Consider the following 19,786-nt stretch of genomic DNA (forward strand, 5'->3'; position numbering starts at 1 on the left):
TTGATTATGAAAATGACGAATAGCTAAGTCAAAAGTTGGTTAGATAGCGTGCTTAATAGCTAGCATATTAAGATGGAATTTCAAAGGAAAGTGGAAAATGGGCTGAAAATGGTTAGCCCAAAATTTGGGATTTAAGGCCAAAAATACCTCCCAACGGGTGTAGACGGACGCGGGTTGTAAGTTTTTATTTTAAGTGAAAATCTCAAAAAATTTATATTAAAATGTTTGAAAATATAAATCGTGAAGGTATGAACAATAATAAACTCAAGAAAAATTAACCACAATAAAAAATTAGAGGTAACATACTTTTAAAGAATTTAATAAAGTTTGAGACTCAAATTTTAAGTCTAAGGGTGGGGGGGAAAACTGATTGAGTCCGGGCAATACATGAATAGTTGTATTTTGGAGGATAAAATTTTGCGTCTGAGTCCTCTAGGGTTGGAGATGGCCTTATCAATCAATATTCAAATCCCTGCAAACCTAAAAGATGCCTAAGTGACAACCTAGGCACTCAAAAGGACCCTTCAATCTAGGCATCCCCTGTACGAGCAACAACTAGAGTGAGAGGTGTGTGAAGATTCATCAACATTACATAGATAACATATATAGTATGACTAGTCATATCAATCATATCAACATACAATAAATGTTCACCCAGAAACCCCTATGGGTCATCACTCTGACCAGGCAATCCACTAAGTCAAGAAGAATCTTACAAGTAAAAGTAATCACCAGCTCATATAATCTTAAATCTATAAAGAAAATGAGCACTACCTCCATGTGCAAGCTTCTTCTCCAAATTTAGTTGAGCTAGTAGTTTGTCATTCATGGAAATGACAGCTAATCCATCAGCTTCTTCACCCCATGGTACCGCAACTCAACTCCGGACTGTAACATATCAGTGGACTATAGATTCAACAACCAAGAGATCGATTTCTTCAAGAAATCATTCTTGAAGTAATTAATCCTAAAATTTGTTCTATAAATAAATGATGAATGAAAGTATATTCTAGATGCAGATTTTAAAGAACCAAAGCAGATTGCAAAAGCATGTTGAAAATCTCATTTTGGAAAAATATGTAGACCTCACACAGTGAAGGAAAAACACAGAGAAGAAGATGAAGAAGCTCTCAATATTCCTCATTGTGCAAGTGACAACTACTAGAGCCAAGACTCCCTTTTTTTACCCCCCCAAAAAGCTAGGTCATAATTAATGAGTTGTTGGCTAATGATTGGGGCAGTAATAAGACAAAATTCGTTAGGACAGAAAACCTACAGTTGGGCAAGTGTGAGACTCACATGAGAATTTTAAATGGCATGGAAGTACACGTATACCTCAATAGATGACTAGTCATCCTAATGTATGAAATGCATAATTTACCTTTGAGCCAATTTGCCATGAGCTGCAATTTGTCTCAGTCATTGAAGTCTTCTTCAACCAAAACTAACCTAGACTAATTAAGTTTGAGCTTGATGATTTACAGTAACAAAATATAATCTTGTCCAAGCACTAGTAAAAAAAACCCTTTGCGCGACTAAACACAATTCGTCGCTCAAAGTGACTTTGCGCGACGAAAATGAAACTTCGTCGCTCAAAGCCTTACGCGACTAAATTTTGCGCAACGAAACACAAATCGTTGCACAAAGTCACTTTGCACGACAAACCTTTGTGCGACGAAGTGTGGTTCGTCTCGTAAAGTCTTTACAAAAATAAAGAAAATAAAAAAATTATTTGTAAAAATCTTTGCATGACTTTGCGCGACGAAACAATAAAATTCGGTGCACAAAGTCTTGCGCGACGAAGAGTATTTCGTCGCGCAAAGTCTTTACAAAAATAAATAAAATAATTTTTTTTTATAAAAATCTTTGCATGACTTTGCGCGACGAATCTATAAACTTCGTCTCGCAAAGTCTTTACAAAAATAAAAATAAATAATAATAATAAATTATTTTGTTAGAAAAATATAATATTTTAAATGTATTATATTTTAAATTGACGATCAAATTGGTTCATTGTATACATATAGGGTCACGGAGTGTAGCTGTAAAAAATCATCAAAATCGAAATTGAAATAACCGTTAAATCATGATTTTTCGTTTATAACCGTCGAAAAATTTTGTCCTATTACTTGATCTCTGAATGTTTATTTCTTCCAATTTTTGGCGTATATCATCTCGAAGTATAAACAAACAAGTTTGACGGTTGGATCTTTGAAACTAGTTTCGTAGAATGCGTATGCCATCAAAACAATATATTCACTAACAATTAAGAGTTTATTTATACTTTCATTAAATACAACATAAGATTTTGTGGTATCCACTAGTGTAAATATTTTAAATTGAAGATCAAATTGAGTCATTGTATTCATATAGGTTCAAGGAGTGTAGCTGTAAAAAAATCATCAAAATCGGAGTTAAAATAACCGTTAAATCGTGATTTTTGTTTATAACCATCGAAAAGTTTTGTCCCATTACATGATCTCTGAATGTTTATTTTTTCCGATTTTTAGGGTATACGATCTCGAAGTATAAACAAACAAGTTTGACGGTTGGATCGTTGAAACTAGTTTCATAGAATACATATGTCATCAAAACAATATATTCACTAACAATTAAGAGTTTATTTATACTTTCATTAAATATAACATAAGATTTTGTGGTATCCACTAGTGTAAATATTTTAAATTGACGATCGAATGCAGTCATTGTATTCATATAGGGTCAAGGAGTGTAGCTGTAAAAAATCATCAAAATCAGAGTTGAAATAACTGTTAAATCTTGATTTTTCGTTTATAACCATCAAAATGTTTTGTCCCGTTACTTGATCTCTGAAAAAAAAAAATTCCCGATTTTTGGCGTATATGATCTCGATGTGTAAACAAATAAGTTTGATGGTTGGATCGTTGAAACTAGTTTCATAGAATGTGTATGCCATCAAAACAATATATTCACTAACAATTAAGAGTTTATTTATACTTTCATTAAATATAACATAAGATTTTATGGTATCCACTAGTGTCAATATTTTAAATTGACGATCGAATACAGTCATTGTATTCATATAGGGTCAAGGAGTGTAGCTGTAAAAAATCATCAAAATCAGAGTTGAAATAACCGTTAAATCTTGATTTTTCTTTTATAACCGTCGAAATGTTTTGTCCCATTACTTGATCTCTTAATGTTTATTTTTTCCGAATTTTGGCGTATATGATCTCGAAGTATAAACAAATAAGTTTGACGGTTGGATCGTTGAGTAGCTTTAAATTTGTTTATTTTGTACGTATAACACTTAAGAAATTGAATAGTATATATATTTATTAGTAGGTTTAAATTTTTTTTTAAGACTTTGCGCGACCAATATAATAGTTCGTTGCGCAAAGTATACTCTAAAAATTTGGGCGGGTACCAAAAATGAGAATTTTTTTTACGACTTTGCGCGACTAATATATAGTAGTTCGTCGCGCAAAATATACTCTAAAAATTTGGGGAGTACCAAAAATGGGAATTTTAAAAAAAAAAAAAATTACGACTTTGCGGAACGAATATATAATTCGTCATGCAAAGTTTTGCGGGATGAATATATAATTCGTCGCGCAAATTTTTGCGGGACCAATATATAGTCGTTCGTCTCGCAAAGTATACCCGAAAAATTTGGGCGGGTACCAAAAATGCGAAATTTTTTTAAATTTTTTTTCCAACTTTGCGCGACCAATATATACTAGTTCGTCGCGCAAAGTATACTCTAAAAATTTGGGCGGGTACCAAAAATGCGAAATTTTAAAATTTTTTTTTTTCCAACTTTGCGCGACCAATATATAGTAGTTCGTCGCGCAAAGTATACTCTAAAAATTTGGCGGGTACCAAAAATGGGAATTTTAAAAAAAAAATTACGACTTTGCGGGACCAATATATAGTTGTTCGTCGTGCAAAGTATACCCGAAAAATTTGGGCGGGTACAAAAATGGGAAGCGGGAATATTGTGGTCGTGCAAAACTTTGAGCGACGAAAATTTCGTCACGCAAAACCCTAAAAATTTGGGAGCGCACCAAAAATGGGAATTTTTTTTAAAATTTTTTTTTAAGACTTTGCGCGACCAATATATTGTTTCGTCGCGCAAAGTGATACGGTTTTTAAAACCAAAATAACACCTCCACCATTTTCTCAATGTCTTCTACTCTTACCTCTCCTCTCTCTTTCCTTCTCCCCAAATCTTACCCTTTCTCTCACACTCACTCCTCTCACTTAGTCTCTCATCTCTCTCTTCACTATCTCTCACTCTCACTCACTCTCTTATCTCTCTTTTCATCATCTCTCACTCTCACTCACTCTTTCATCTCTCTCTCACTATCTTCTCTATTCTCTCACACTCACTTCTCCCTCTCATTCTCACTCACTCAAAATTTTGCCAAAAGGTATATTCTCTCCAAAGTTTAATCTTGACAATATTTGTTTTTTTTGTAGGGAATCGTCGAGACTTTGCCGGCTAAAGTTGAGGATTTGGACGCTATCGAAACATATCCTCCGCCATTACCACCACAATAGGCTTGTAGATTTTATTATTGTACTTTGTTAATTTATGTGTACATTTTGAATATTATATATATATTGGATAATTTGACCACTATTTTTCATATGTAATTTTATTTTGAATATGTCAATTTAAATTAAAGTAATTATAAAAAAAATCATACAATTAAATTAAATTTAAAAAGTAAAAATTTGAAAAATTAATATAATGAAATTGATATAAAAGAAATAATAAAACAAAATGTCAAAAACCTTGGGCAACAAAATATTTCGTCGCGCAAACTATTAAACTAGTTAATTTTAATTAAAAAAATTTTAAAAATAAAAAATAAAAAAAATTGAATATTTCGTCGCGCAAAGTTGATACTATTCGTCGCGCAAAGTAGTTATAATTCGTCGCGCAAAGTATCTTTTAGCGACGTTAGTATTCATCGCGCAAAGTTGTTATAGTTCGTCGCGCAAAGTATCTGTGCGCGACAAAAAATAATTTTTGTCGCGCAAAACCTTTCTTTACGATCTTTGCGCGACAGACCTTGCGCGACCAAAATTTCGTCGCGCAAAGTTTGCGCGACGAAATTTTACTTTGCACAACAAAATTATTTCGTCGCGCAAAGTGTTTTTTGTAATAGCGAAGGAAGCCAAAAATCAAATTTAGCTAAAACTTATCTAACACAAATTTTTTGCTTGGCTTTTGGTGAAACATCATTTAAACACTAGAACATACTATAGTGTCTTTTTACCCTATGCAAATCGAATGTGTGCTTAATGTGAGACAAAAACTGAATCTTTCAACCATTTCTTCATAAACTTTGCCTCAGGCAACCTTTGGCAAACGTAGGATGACGTGCAAGAGCACCTCCACTCCATCTCCTTTTGCCATGGCAAAAGGGGACCTAAGCTCCAAAAACAACCTCCACCCAAGGAAAAATTGTCATGACAAGAAGTGGACCATGAAACTGGGCAAGCACGAAGGCAAGACTTGTCTGGGCTGTTGCCTGGGCAAGTCGATGTTAGTGTGACGTCAGCAACCAATTTAAATATCAAAAAAATTGAAAAAAGAGAGGAAAATATACCAAAAAATTCAGAATTTTTTTTTATAAATACCTAGCCACGTTCTTCACTTCCCACACCAAAATCCATACAAATTCCTCTCCTCATATCCCATATGAATAGTGCTTGCCCTTGGGTTGTCATGGCAATGGGTGGGAATGCATCAAAAAAATTGCTAAGGCAATCACTATTCATGTGAATAGTGTATGCCCTTACTTGCCCTTTGCCATTGCACAACGGGTGGAAGTGCTCTAAGGAAGATGATTGGTGAAACATTAGCAAAAGTCTGGTACCGACCGAAAGCTCTCTGATGCTTAAGTCAGCTAAGTGTGAAGTCTAAAATGATTTTCATAGAGTAATGGCTAGCATTGATTAATTACCTTCCATTTTAGGAATAGTGCTCCTTTTATAGACAAATGGGCGGGGGGATATTTGCACATTTTCTTCGATGTGGGAATTCTTGTCAATCGTTGTGGTGATGAAACGTGTCCTAAAGTCGACACGACAGCCTTGTTTGGTATCCTTCTTCAGCAAGTAGCATGCCGAGTGGTTGAGAAGCATATTCAGAGTTTTTTATGGTCATTATTGTCGTTCGGCGATGGTGAATTGTGCCTCGCCAATCGGCAGGGTCTTCCATCGACAATCCTCTGGTTGTGGGCTTGCGTGGTTATTGCAGTCAAGAGGACGTTCTTCGTGTAAGAGTAAGGAGTGAGCTGTTTGATGCATGATCGATGATGATAGTGCCAAGTGTCAGCAGATTAAGAAGTGAGCTGTTAGAATATTGTTAGTGAGCTGTTAAGCTTGTTAGTGAGTTGTTAAGTTTTGTTACAAGGCAGTTAGGATAGTCATAGAAGTGAGCTAAGGCTATTGTAGCGATGATATAAGCTTGTAATTGTGCTCAGTGTGTGTAATTGTGCTCAACGTGTCGTTAACGAAATACAGAAAATCTAATTCTTCTCCTAAGATTCTCTCTCCGCTCCATCTTCTTGTTCTTCATTTCTTTGTTCTTCTCTTCATCTTAACACTTCGGTCGATTATGATGGTTAAGCCTTCGGCATGTCTGGTTTTCATTGTCGTGTCTGTTAGCGAATGAGATCGGTTGACTATGGTATAAACAACAGCCTTTTTTCGTCTTCTCAAGTATGGAACCATGTCTTTCTAATTTGGGACCAAATGATTTGCCAGCTTGGATACAATCTCTAGGCTTCCACGTTTCGAAGTTTGGCTAATACCTTTCAACCATAATTCAAGTACTTCTTATCTGTTACAACTTCGGGATATGCAGAAATAAATGGATTTTCAAGCAACTCCAACTCCACCCGCTCATCAGAGTCATAAACTCTGCGAGACACGTCGGGAGAGCATCCCCTCAGTAAATGGAAACCGCCTTCCCCCACATGCTATAAGCTCAACTTTGATGGTTTGGTGCTCAGATCCAGTCAGGGACCGTCGAGGTTTATTATTTGTATGGGAACCCTCTCTTTTCATGAGCTCGAAATACTGTAGACACTAATGTGCTTATTGCTAAGATTGTTTATCCTTTGTTGCCAGCAGACAGAAGAGAAGACTAGAAGTTGAAGGTGATTTCCAGACACTAATTGATGCCATAAACGCCAAGTCTGAATTTTTTTTATGCCTTCACACTATCATAAGAATATTCTAATCATGTTATGCGAGAAGCTAATTTTATCTTATATATTCGACTTTAGATCAAGTGTCATAAGCCAATTCACACGATGTGAGAATTCTTGCCTTCACACTATCATCAGAATTTTATTTTATTTTTACTTTTTTGGTCTGAACCACGAGGTGGTCCTGGATGGGCCCCAACTATGGATGGCACCTTTAAGGCTTAACCACAACCCAGACTAATCCCCGCTCACACCGGATCGGCCCGTAAGGGGTAAAGTGCTGGTCAAAGTGGTGACTCCGTACAAGAGCAGGGATCGAACCTCTGACCTCTCTTAAGGAATGAGAGTGCCGAACCACTCACACCAACCACCTTGGTTCAGCATTAATTGATCATCAGAATTTTTTTAATGCTCTAGACAAATGGAATACTACAAATTTCAAGTTCCAATGAATATACTTATCTTATATGTGGTGTATAAAATAATTTTATAATTAAAAAGTTTAAATAAAGATAGTTTAAATATTTAAAAAATACGTACTAAAATATAACAAATAAGAAATAAAACAGATATAAGACCTATATACTAAAAATAATGCAAGTAAATTAGAAACTCGGAAATTTCCAAAAACATTTGGAAAAATCAGATCAGAATAGGTTCGGAGAACTTCGGAATTTCTTTAGATCGGATTTATGGAATTTTCGGCATTTATCGGAAATATCGAATTCGACATTTTCGAATATCGAATTTATCAAAGTCGGATTTTTGTGGAAATATTCTTACTGGAATCGGTTATAATCGGATTGGAAAATCCGACTTGCACTCCTAGGGCCATGACATAGGAAACACGCATGTTTGGATACATTCTCTCCCATCAGATGCTTTTCATGCTTGTTTGGGATTCTTTTTTCTTTTATAAGATGCCCTAGAGGCTTCTCCCTTGTATTTTCCCCATTCTCTTTTAAAAAATGTAAAAACAAACCGTACCTACCAATAAAAATGTGAACATTACCTGAAGACATATGTATTCAAATGGGTAAACGAGTAGATGTTAAGTTATCTTTATTTTTTTCATCAAGCTAGAAATTGCCAAATTAGTATCACCATGATAACAACAATACATGCACGGCATGCTTCTACAAGTTTCACTCATTTTTCCATCAAGCTAGATCTTCCAATCCCTTGTCAACGGTGGAAACGGTATTCTCGCTCCCAATGTTCACATAAAATCAATCGTAAATCACTTCATTAGATTATGTGCACAACTCATTAACAAAATGGTGATCACACAAAACAAATGAGTCATATATGAAACTCCATTAGTATTAGGAAAAAACTTAGACTCCTTAAAACTGAGGAGGAGTTCGTCCTCAAAACAAATAGACTTTTGAAACTTGGCAAATTCCTTTAATTTTTTTTTTCTTTTAAAGTTTAACAAGTTTCAAAATCTCATTTGTTGTGAGGATGTCCTCCTCAATTTTAAGGAGCCAAGCCATACTAAACATTTTTGACATAATATGTATTCAGCAAGTTAAATCACATTTTAGTACATAACAAGGTGATCCAAACCGTACATGACAGAGAACACAAGAACAAGCTTAAGGCGAACCTATGATTGAGAGTTTATAGATATTACTCAATCCAATACAACTTTATTGCATGCTACTACCCTTACAATACACCTGCAACTTAAGTCATAGAAACTAACAGGTTATCTAATTCTCGGTTTCAGTCTCAGCAGAACCAGGTCCCCCTTTGCCGTGGTGGCCGTGGCCATGTCGTCCATGCCCATGGACATGCCTGTGGTCATGCCCATGCCCATGGACGTGCCTGTGGTCATGCCCATGCCCATGCCCATGCCCATGCTCGTGGTCATCAAGAAAATTGTCACCGTAGTTGACTGCACTCTCCTCTGATAGATCAAACAAAAACTTTATCAATATATAGGAGCTGATTTTCTCCCTCCCCTTTTATCCACTTACACTCCCTTTGTTGGAAATTGTATGTTCTCATTCATCTTTTGTTAACTTACACTTCCTTGTACGTTAAAGTAAAAAACATTAAAAAATCAAAAAGGAAGTGGAAAAATCAGCACCCAAAAAAATATGTAGAAAAAAATAGAGTGTTGCTATTTGCACCACATTTACTGACCACATTGCTGACCACCTCTCTAATAGAGGTGGCCCCACCAGTATATGTAGGGCCCATCTATATTAGAGAGGTGATCAGTAATATAATCAATAAATGTGCTACAAATAGCATTAGTCTCTAAAATATACATCACTTAACCATCATAGATTAAGCCATGCTAGTCCAACAACCACTAGCTCCCCAAGCAGAAAGAGTAAATTACATCCAGATATTCTCAGAATTAATATATTTTGGAGCACAAATGCTATATATATCTAGTACAAATTCGAAGCATAATCATTTTCAAGACTAGTGCACCTTAATTAAAATGTGCCTAAATTCACAAATCGTTACTGGAAAGAAAGATACAATTACTAATTTAATATATATGATTTAGTTAAGAAAGTAAGAAACTCACGAGTTGGAGCAGCTGAGACTTCAGAGGAGATGAGGAGAACAGCAAAGACAAGACCAAGAAGAAGAAAAGCCTTTGAGGATGCCATGTTTTCCTTAACAAACACGATATATATATGAAGGTATGCAAGAGATGATTGCTGAGTGAGTATAATGTGGCTTGGTTCTCCCTATTTATAGACCTTTTTGAGATATCAGTGGGGTTGGAAAGATAAGGAGACAGAAGAGAAGAATTTGTGATTTTTTTTTTCAAATCAGAAGATAAGTATGAGTGCCAAACTCAACCCCTATTTTTAATCTTTTGGTTTTGGACTTTATCATGCAATGCTTTTTTTTCTGCTTTTGATAGGACTACGTATTAAGTAAGCTTTTCTTAGAGGTGGGAATGCAAAAGCAAAGGCTGTTTGATAACCATTTCAATTTTAGTTTTTTATTTTCATTTTTTGTGCTAATTAAAGTGTAGAGGAAAATGAAAGTGAGAATGGGAGTGAGGATTGAGATGAGGGAGATGATGAGAAGGGAGGATGGGAGGGAGGAGGAACAAAAGTGTGAAGAAAAACTTGAAAGTGAAAACAATTTCAAATAGATTTCAGTTTTTAGTTTTTGTTTTCACTTGTGTCACTCCTTCTTCTCATCCTCTCCTTTCATCTTCTCTCTCAATCCCATCTTCACTCTCATTCTCACTTTCATTCTCCTTCTTTTTCCTTTGTACTCTAACACAAAAAATAAAAACTAAAAACTAAAATTGAAATGGTTATCAAACAGGCCCTAAGTTGTCTTGTGCGATCAAGTCAAAAGAGAAGTTGTTTTTTGTGTGATTAGTTGCATGAAATTGGATGGGATATTTTCAAGGTATGTGGCAAATAGGCTGAAACTTAAGCTGCTGATTCAGCATTCAGATCACAATATTGTAGAGTGATCGTGAGAGTCCTTTAACTGTCAGTTTTCATTCTTAATTTAGCATTTTTAGATGATCGCAAAAACAAAAGGTGTTTAGGGTTTAGGCAGGAAAAAATGCACAGGTAGGACCTATAATGCTTCCTTTTGAGGTCACAATTATTAAAGTTTCTGAATCTCTCTACCATATTATCTAGTATTGTGTATAAAGTTATATTGTAATACAGGTCAATTTAATATATATCCATCTACAATAATTATCAATAAGTGGACCGCATTAGTTGTCTGCTTTTAGGTTGGGCAGTAAGGGTCGGGGAAGGGCAATCATTCATTCTTAAAACCAGCATTCTTAAGACCAAAGAGTCAAGTTGATAAGGGGGAAAAGTTCTCTGTTTCTGGTTCTCATGTAACTAGATCCTCCGGAACCACAAGAATCCTTAGTTAGAATGGGATTCCAACTCAGCCTTTGGTAGCCTTTGTGGCACGTGGCTTACTTTATAAGATTACATGAATGTGACCAACGCATAAGGGTCGAAGATGCAGCCAAAGGACCATGAAGAAAAGCCATTCACACTTTGTTGACAATCCAGCCACAGTAATCTCTCTCTCATGTCCTCAAACTTTGATGATTTGTGCTTTTTCAAAAGTACTTTACCAAACAATAGATATGCAAATGAGGACCAGATACAACCCTAACTACTAAAGTACAAAGAGAACAAATGTTAATTATCTTCAAAGCTCATATAATATTTACTCGAAAATATGGCTATGTAGCTACTTACCGCCTGATAAGGAATATAAATTTATAGTACATGATATATTATGAATTCAACACTAGGTGTATCCAATTCATACTTATAAAGACTTTTTTTAAGTGAATAACTTTCATAGAGTTAACAAATTCTTAAATACTTTCATAGAGTTTATAAAAGTCACTAGTAAATTAGCAAGACTTTTGCTCTTAACAATTAGCCTTAAAAGTACAGAAAAGTCATTCATTTAATAAGTTTTTTAAAAGTCATTAACTTTTTGAATACCACCAAACTTTTAAAGACTTCTTAAAAGTCATAACTGGATACCACCAAATTTTTACTACTTTTAACGACTTTTAAAAAATCACAATTGAATACCACTAGAATTTTATAAACTCTTTAAAAATCTAAATTGAATACATCCAAACTTTTAAACTCTATAAAATTCATTAAAAGTTTGAATTGGATACACCCCTAATTATCAATATTATCGTTAGAGTATCAAAAAATTAACGATTAATGCTAATTAATGTATTAGGCACCGTAAATTGATATTGTTACTTAGCTAATAATCTTTACTATTATATTTTACATTTTATATGCTTGGCATGGTAGCTATTAAGAATGAAGACTGGCATTCGCACGGTTTCCTATTACTTTTTATTTTATATATAATTTGCATTGGATGCTTCCTTTTGCTTTTTTTATTTCTTTGTTGATTGTTTGCTTTGTAATTGTAGCCGTTGCTTCTCCATTTCACGTGGGGTGGCCTTCTATTTTTCTTTTTTGCTTCTTTTTGTTTTTATATAACAAAATCTTCACGTGGCTTCATCCCTTTTTTTTTTGAAGAAAGTTTCATTAAACAAAGTTAAAAACCAGGGATACACTCCTCAAAAAGGAGATCTTGAAGTAAGTCAGGAGGCTCCAAGAGCCAGAGACAATCCTGGCTCACGCTTAAAGCAAAGTGAGAGAGCCTACTAGCTACTCTATTACAAGTTTTTGGAATGTGGGCCACAGTGGCCGAATGGAAATGAGATAAGAGGGCCCCGCAATCAGCAAAGAGGACACCTAAAGGAGAGTCAAAGGAGCTGGCTTTCCTGACTGCAAGCACAGTTTTCTTTGAGCCACTTTCGAAGTTTGCATGGGTAATACACAGGTCAGCAGCAAGTTTCATGCCCGCTAGCAGAGCCACGACATGGGTCTGATCAGAGCACCCAAGGTTGTCGCGCTTCCAGGGTTTAGGGTTCTTTGAGCCACTTTCGAAGTTTGCATGGGTAATACCCAGGTCAGCAGCAAGTTTCATGCCCGCTAGCAGAGCCACGACATGGGTCTGATCAGAGCACCCAAGGTTGAGCACTGAGCATATGCATAAATTAAATTCTAATATTTTTGCCACTGTCCATACTGAAAGTCATTGAGTGACGCGTTTCACCTCTATTACAATATAAAAATATAAGGCTTATGGCAGCATGCAATAGAAATAGTAAGATAAATAATATTTTATTATAAATCACTAGGTTGTAGAAAAAGAGGTTATCTTTATCTCTTGCGAAAGCGGTCCACATAATCAAAATGTTTTTTTCATGCTTAAATGTTGAAATGGTTGTTTTGTTTTAACTCATCGGCCACTTTAGTGCTCGTGTTATTAATTTTGTTAATTTAGTCAATATGTTTGTATATTTTAGCAAATATGGTTTTTTCCGTCAAAATTCTATTAAAAATGAAGAAAAAAAATATAAATATCCAAATTCAAATAATAAAAACTTATTATTAAAAGTCATGTTCTTTCATTCTGTAGTAAAAGAAAGTTATTGAGTTAATTTCTTGCTGCAATTACCTTCCTTCTCCACCACCAGCACGCAACCCAGACCCACCTTTTCAACCCAATACAAGAAGACCATGTCAAATAAAGTAGGGCAAATATTTGGTTATGCTCAGATACGCTCATATTTGCTCATATTATTATTCTTCTCCAATATGGAGGTATTTATACAAGTACAAAGATGTGTTAACCCTAAACAAAATAGGAAATATATTTAAATTACAATAGGAAGTAAATCTCTATTACAATAGGACTAAATAATAATTGGTAAGTTACCAAAATTCTAATTAAATAAGGAACCAAAATCCTAACTAAATAAGGACTCGCCAACAGACCACCACCACCTGGACCTAGTAGCCCATTCCAACCTAGACTATCATCTCGGATTGACCAACGCCCAGACGAAGCAGAGTGCAAATCTTGTTGGGACAATCGAGCTCAAGGGTGGTCTTGGTGCGAAAACGACGAGGGTTCGAGTGGGCTATGGAATCTGCAGTGTGCATGTTGTTTGTGTGAATGTCGCTGACTTTTGCTACAACAAGGATGATGAACTGGCAGAGCCAAGAAGGCTGCAATGATTGGCTACGAAGTTCTTTGCAGTTTGCCGGAGAGGAAGGCACGAGAGAAAAAATGGTGGTTTAGGTGGGGTTGGGAGGTGGTTGGTTGAGGTCTGAAATTGGGGGAGGCAAATTTTGTTTTTTTTTTTTATTAATTCCATTTTTAGATTGAATTTGAATATTTAATAATTAATTCCCTTTTTTAAATATTTTTTTTCTTCAGTTTTAACAGAATTTTGAAGGAAAGGATCAACTTTTGCTAATATATATAAACACGCGGACTAAATTGGCTAAATTGATAATAGGAGAATTAAATTGGCCGATTTGGTAAAATACATGGACCATTTGAAATTTAAGCCTTCTTTTTATTTAATTAACCTGGTGCGTTCCACTCATCACCTCTGTCACAACTAGTTCCTATAAAAAATTTCAAAGAATATAAGTTATTTTAAGCTTTAGGTGCCTGAAAACCAAATAATTCAAAGATAAGAAAAATCTTGCGCAGGGTGAGTTGTGTTGAGCGAGTAGTTGTATGCCCTGTCTCATTCTCACTATAAAAATACACGGCTAACATTATAATATTGGCGCATGAAGTGGGTGCCGTACGTGTAGATTCATGCATTGTTTATTGCGAGCTGGCTGGTCCTGCAGCGATGGTGGTGGTCGACCTGTGTATTTGCAGAGAAAATCTTCCTTTCGCTGTGAGAAAGGTGATAGCGAGGGGTTATTTAGTTTCAACCCTTGCGGCATTGGTGGCAAAATTCATATGTTGTGCTTGTGACCACGATTGGTGAGCTGTGGGCAGAGCAAGTGAAGATGCTTTCACATAAGCTTTTGTATTCTGTCTCTTTTGCTTTTCGTTCATTTTTTATTTATCTGATAAGAAAAGGAGAATCATGGAGGACTAAAATATTGTTGGCAGATGGATATTTGATGTTGGGTATTTTGGTTTCTGTTTGAGTGATTCACTCTCTCTGATAGTTATATTGTTTTTCTAAATTTCCTTGGCATAAAGCCCCCAAGTCACTTGGGTCAGCAAATATGGTTGTATAGAATTTGGTTCTGTGTTTTTTCTCTTATTGTTCCAGGAAGAAAACTAAAATCAACAGCTCCTGGATGCTTGACTCGTTTTTTTTTTTTTGGCAGCTTGCTTGATTGAAAGAACTTTTTTTTTTTTAGCAATAAATACTGAATACAAAGAAAAATTCACGATTTCTTCTTTCCTGCTGCAGGAAGAACTTGAAGGCAACGGAAAACTTGCTTTGCATGAAGCCCAGAGTGGTGTAACTTACAAATCACAAAGTTTGTGATTGTGGAGGACCCACTCTAAGAATAATGGCCTAGTCCTTAGTAGAGTCGCCATTTATGCCAAGGTCTTTTTTGTTGAAAGATGCAATGGGCTTATTGGACTGATATAAGGTGGACTGAGCTCTCCTTTACTCTTTCTGAGTTTGCAGCACTAGGCCCCAAAGCACTCTGAAAGAGTTTAAGACTTAGGGAGTGATTTGGTTATCTTTAATGGCTCCTTGAAAGTTTTGATGTACAACAGGTACTAGAATGATTGTGCTTGATTTTGTTGTATTGGAAGTGCTTTTCTTGAAGTGAAATATGTGATGCAGGTAACGGAATTAATAGTGTGCTGGAGAAGATGCTAGAGGAGGTGGTCTCTGGTGAAGAGTAGCTACGTTGATACTGTACGCTTGGCATGAGCTTGCTTTTGTAAATCAATATGAAGCTTGGCTTGAGAGGCTTATGGTGTGGGTGAAAGGCTCCATAAGTTTAGTAAAAGAGAGTGCCTCTGCTGCTTGGGTTGGAATAAGATGTTGGAGGTGAGATGTAGGTGGTGTTTCTAGGAGTTGGGATGGTTTGGGATGGTTTTTCGTGTGATGTTCAGGGCTTGGAGTGGTGTTATGAAAGAAAAGAAGCATGATGGAGAAAGGCTTGGACTTTGTGTGTTTACGGCAGTGGGCAGATGAGCTTGCCTCCTGCCATTCTTCTTCCGGTTTCGGTTTGTATTGCAAGGAGGGATGAAGGTCTAATTATAGGCTGAAGAATGATTGTGTAAGGAAGGATCCGTGAGTGTACATTGCTCAACAGTTGGTTTCTCTATAAGTGTGCAGTAATTACTGTATGCACAGTAATGAAAGTGGGTTTGAGTTTTGGAAGAGGCTGGGAGTTCTCTCTCTGCTTACCCGTGTAATTAGGCTCAGGAAAGTGGGTATGAGTTTTGGTACTTTCAAGTAGCCCTAAAACTTCCATTGTCTGATCCTTCAACGGGCTTTATGAACACTTGTAACCATCCACACCACAATCCGCTCAACAAGTCCCAGGCATATATGTGACTTGAGTCCACTTAAACTTGTTGGGTGGTTTAGCATAGGAAAATGTATTATTTGTTTGGCAATGACATGTACACTATTTCTATATTTATTTAATGAATTAATTCCCAAAATACAGTTTGGATTAACACATGACCAACATTATATGTTATATTGAACTTTAAATATCATTGAGCTTCTCGTGACATTTTGGGCCCCAATAATAATCTATATAGAATTCTTGTTGGACATAGACTCTTATCTCCTTTTTAGCTTTTAATTATTATTTATTTAATAAACGTATTTGTCCTTTCACAATGAATTAATACTTGTGTTTTGAAAAAATTCTTAAATGAGTTGTTTTAAAATTTAACTATAAGGATATTTTACTTTACATATATAGATTAAAAATGTTTTTTTAATTCACCCACTAGAAATTGCCAAATTAGTATCCCCATGATAACAACAATACATACACGGCATGCATGCTTCTATAAGTTTTACTCCTTATTTTTCCATCAAGCTAGATCTTCCAATCCCTTGTCAACGGTGGAAACACTACTCTTGTTCCCAATGTTCGCATAATGATAAGAGACGTGATATTTGCATTTTAATGGACCAACCAATATGTATTTGTGAGTGAGAGTAGGAACTACCACATGTGCTCCAAAGTACGATCCATCCTATTGGGGCACTAAAATCATATAGCTAGGATCCGTATACTATTAGATTTGGTGCACAATTCATTAACCAAATGGTGATCAGTGATCACTCAAAACAAATGAGTCATATATGAACTCTATTAATATTAGGAAAAAGTTTGGCTCCGGTTCCTCCTCAAAACAAATAGAGTTTTGACACTTGGCAAATTCCTTTAATTTTTTTTTCTTTTGAATTCTTTTAACCTCTTTTTTTTTGTTTTTAATTTTAACAAGTACCAAAATCTCATTTGTTGTGAGGATGTGCTCCTCCTCAATTTTAAGGAGTCAAGCCATATATACCCGACATTTTTGACATAATATGTATTGAGCAAGTTAAATCACATTTTAGCACATAACAAGAGAACACATTTGCGTAAATTACAGAGAACACGAGAACAAGCTTAAGACGAGTCTATGATTGAGAGTTCATATAGATTACTCAACCAAACAACTTTATTTCGTACTACTACCCTTACAACACACCTGCAACGTAAGTCACAGAAACTAACAGGTTATCTAATTCTCGATTTCAGTCTCAGCAGCACCAGGCCCCCCTTTGCCGTGGTGGCCATGGCCATGCCCTCCATGTCCGTGGCCATTTCCTCCATGTCCGTGGCCATTCCCTCCATGTCCGTGGCCATACCCTCCATGTCCGTGGCCATACCCTCCATGTCCGTGGCCATAACCTCCATGTCCGTGGCCATGGTCATCTAGAAAATCATCACTGTTGACTGTACTCTCCTCTGAGAGAACAAACAAAAACTTCATATATAAAGCAAAAAAAATATACATAACTTATAACAATAATAGATCGGTTTGTATTTAATAAGGTGCAAATTAAGCCATGCAAGTGCAACAACCACTAACCCTACATGCAGAAAAAGAGTTCGAAGCATAATCATTTTCACGACCAGTGCACCTTAATTAAAATGTGCCTAAATGCACAAATCGTTACTGGAATACAATTACTAATTTAAAATATATGATTTAGTAAAGAAAGTGAGAAACTCACGAGTTGGAGCAGCTGAGACCTCAGAGGAGATGAGGAGAACAGCAAAGACAAGACCAAGAAGAAGAAAAGCCTTTGAGGATGCCATGTTTTGCTTAACAACAAGCACGATAATGTATATATGAAAGTATGCAAGAGATGATTGCTGAGTGAGTATAATGTGGCTTGGTTCTCCCTATTTATAGACCTTTTTGAGATATCAGTGGGGTTGGAAAGATAAGGGAGAGAGAAGAGAAGAATTTGTGACTCTTCTGCTGATTAAAGGCTAAAGAGCGCCAAAGTCAACCCCTATTTTTCATCTTTTGGACTTTATCCAGCAATGCTTTTTTTTTTTTTTTTTTTTTTTTTTTCTTTTTTTCTTTCTGGTTTTGATGGTAGGGTTGATGGGAGTACGTATTAAGTAAGCTTTTATTAGAGGCGGGACAGCAAAAGCTAGCTAAGTTGTCTTGTGTGATCAAGTCAAACGAAGTTGTTTTTGTGTGATTAATTGGGTGGGATATATTTTCAAGGTATGTGGCAAATGGGCTGAAACTTAAGCTTCTGATTCATCATTCAGGTCACAATCTTCTAGAGTGATCATGAGAGTCCTTTAACTGTCAGTTTTCATTCCTAATTTAGCATTTTTAGATTTTCACAAAAGGTGTGGTGTGTATATATATATACTCTTAGAAGGAGACTGATATAGCTCTAGTTTTTAGATATTCTATCAAAGATTATCTCTGCAGAAATCACTTGAATTCGAAACCATTTGATCATTCAATTAGATAGTTGTTTTTATAGTCTTTTCTTGAAATACCGTATTTGTCTATTTTGTTGATTTTATCCTATCGCAATAATCATCTAAAAACAAGGGTAGTTTTTATATATAAGTTATTTCAAACAAATTCTTACGAAAAGTAGATGGAATTTCGAAAGAGAAAAATGAGATATAAACGTAAACACAAATATGTATCCGTAGGTTTTCTTTGTGAGTTATAGAATCACTATATCATGTATATATATGTTCAAAATTAAAGACTTATTTTGTATTGGATTTACCTAATTGTATAGTAAAAGGACATTTACACTAATTGTAGATTTACCTTAAGCATCAAACTATTAGTCAAGCAAAACTGCACGGGTAGTAGGACCTATATACTGCTTCCTTCTGGACCACAGTTATTAAAGTTTTGGTAGCCTTTGGGGTACGTGGCTTCATTTGTCATGTGACCAACGAAGAAGGGTAGAAGATGTAGCTAAAGCACACCATGAAGAAAAGTCGTTCACACTGTCATTGTTGACAATCCATCGACAGTATCTTACCTAATAATATATATATGCAAATCAGGACCAGATACAAGCATAGCTACTAAATTACAAACATAATTAATGTTCATCTTCATATCTCATATAAAGATATCTTAAGTCATTGGGTCATATAAAGATGGACAACTTGTGCCCCCATTAACTGCTTAATCTGACGCAAAACAAATGCATGGTCATCTGTGGACTACCGACTTGTATCTACGGCAATGTCACACAACCTGTGGTTTTGTTACACGTCATTTTCATAATAATTAATTCTTCTACTTTCGTTTTTTAGCCAAATTATTCTGAAAATATATGACCCCCTCCCTCTCTCACGTCATTTTCATAATAATTAATTCTTCAACTGCATTTTAAAGACTAGATAAGCATAAGAGCAGCTTCACAGAGAAAAACTTAATTGCAACGAGGATAACACTGTTTTGCTATATCTTCGGCCAATAATGTTATGCTACATCAAAGTATTATCACGAATGTTATGGCGTTATTGGTCGGGGATAGCGCTATAGAAGTCTTTCTCCCCTCCCTTGCCTCTGCCATGGGTTCAACTTGAAGCTGTGTTACAGAAAAAACTAGGAAACTAGGAAACCCACCCGCTTTCTTGCTGCGTTCTCTTGGTAATATCCGAATGAAGGAGTGATTAAAATCAATACCGACGGGTGCTGAAAAGGTG

At 35.7% G+C, this 19,786-nt stretch overlaps 2 protein-coding genes across 2 annotated transcripts; both read right to left on the minus strand.

Annotated features, from left to right (window-relative positions):
• Positions 1-8,703: 8,703 nt before the first annotated feature.
• LOC110766645 (uncharacterized) lies at positions 8,704-9,932 on the minus strand. Its single transcript, XM_021970013.2, has 2 exons — positions 9,757-9,932; positions 8,704-9,120 (listed from the first exon to the last, which is right to left on the minus strand). The coding sequence occupies exons 1-2, from the start codon at positions 9,839-9,841 to the stop codon at positions 8,924-8,926; spliced, it is 282 nt and encodes a 93-aa protein (XP_021825705.2). The 5' UTR covers positions 9,842-9,932; the 3' UTR covers positions 8,704-8,923.
• A 7,191-nt stretch (positions 9,933-17,123) lies between these two features.
• Positions 17,124-17,973, minus strand: LOC110766644 (uncharacterized). Its single transcript, XM_021970012.2, has 2 exons — positions 17,812-17,973; positions 17,124-17,542 (listed from the first exon to the last, which is right to left on the minus strand). The coding sequence occupies exons 1-2, from the start codon at positions 17,894-17,896 to the stop codon at positions 17,316-17,318; spliced, it is 312 nt and encodes a 103-aa protein (XP_021825704.2). The 5' UTR covers positions 17,897-17,973; the 3' UTR covers positions 17,124-17,315.
• Between the last annotated feature and the right edge of the window lie 1,813 nt (positions 17,974-19,786).

This window comes from Prunus avium, chromosome 4 (assembly GCF_965620075.1).
Source record: "Prunus avium chromosome 4, drPruAviu1.hap1.1, whole genome shotgun sequence".
Lineage (NCBI taxonomy): Eukaryota > Viridiplantae > Streptophyta > Magnoliopsida > Rosales > Rosaceae > Prunus > Prunus avium.